Source organism: Orycteropus afer, unplaced genomic scaffold, assembly GCF_000298275.1.
Source record: "Orycteropus afer afer isolate SDZICR_OR568_19922 unplaced genomic scaffold, OryAfe1.0 scaffold00042, whole genome shotgun sequence".
In the NCBI taxonomy this organism is placed as follows: Eukaryota; Metazoa; Chordata; class Mammalia; order Tubulidentata; family Orycteropodidae; genus Orycteropus; species Orycteropus afer.
The window spans coordinates 12552502-12553139 of record NW_006921629.1 but is presented as its reverse complement, the minus strand read 5'-3'; the positions used below and the strand labels follow the sequence as shown (position 1 = coordinate 12553139).

General features: G+C 36.4%; 1 protein-coding gene across 1 annotated transcript in view; it reads left to right on the top strand.

Annotated features, from left to right (window-relative positions):
* Positions 1-339: 339 nt before the first annotated feature.
* The window catches only part of SPATA22 (spermatogenesis associated 22), a 21082-nt gene continuing 20783 nt past the window's right edge, over positions 340-638 (top strand). The window contains exon 1 of the mRNA XM_007937589.1: positions 340-382. Coding sequence (XP_007935780.1) covers positions 340-382 — 43 coding nt within the window. The remainder of the gene's footprint in view (positions 383-638) is intronic.

The following is a 638-nucleotide window of genomic DNA, read 5'->3' as shown; positions in this document are numbered from 1 at the left end:
TGGCTAAGGCACTTGACTGCTAACCAGAAGGCTGGCGGTTCAAACCCACCAGCTACTCCTCGGAAGGAAGGTTGGGCAATCTACTTCCTAGTGATACCGCCCTGGCAACCCATGGAGGGGTCGCTATGAGTGGGGTTCGACTGGATGACACATAACAACAACAACAACATATAATACATAGTTAATTATATTGTATATTATATATTGGCCTGTAAGTTTGCCAGTGCTGTAGTCCCTTATTGTTTGTATGAGTTTCATTGAAGTTTTTTTTTTTTGAAGGTTTAGTGAAACAACTTCATGCTGTAAATTTGAGTGCTCAAGAAAGATATTGTAAAGGAAATGAAGAGAAACGTAAATGAAAGTTCAACTCGAAGTACAGCAGGTATTGAACAAATTTTATTTAAAAATTTTCTGCATTTTTGATATACTTTATAAGGCTTGTATGGTTTACAGATGGAATATTTCGGAGGAAACTTTTAAGAAGATTGAACATCTAGTTTAGGCTCTGTTCTCTTTTAGGTTCAAGGAAATTAAATGATTTACTCAAGGTAAAACATTCAATGGCAGAGGTGAGAGTAGAATCAAAATTTCCTGCATTTACTTTAGTGTTTTTTCTCCACACCCTATGTGTTTGAGTT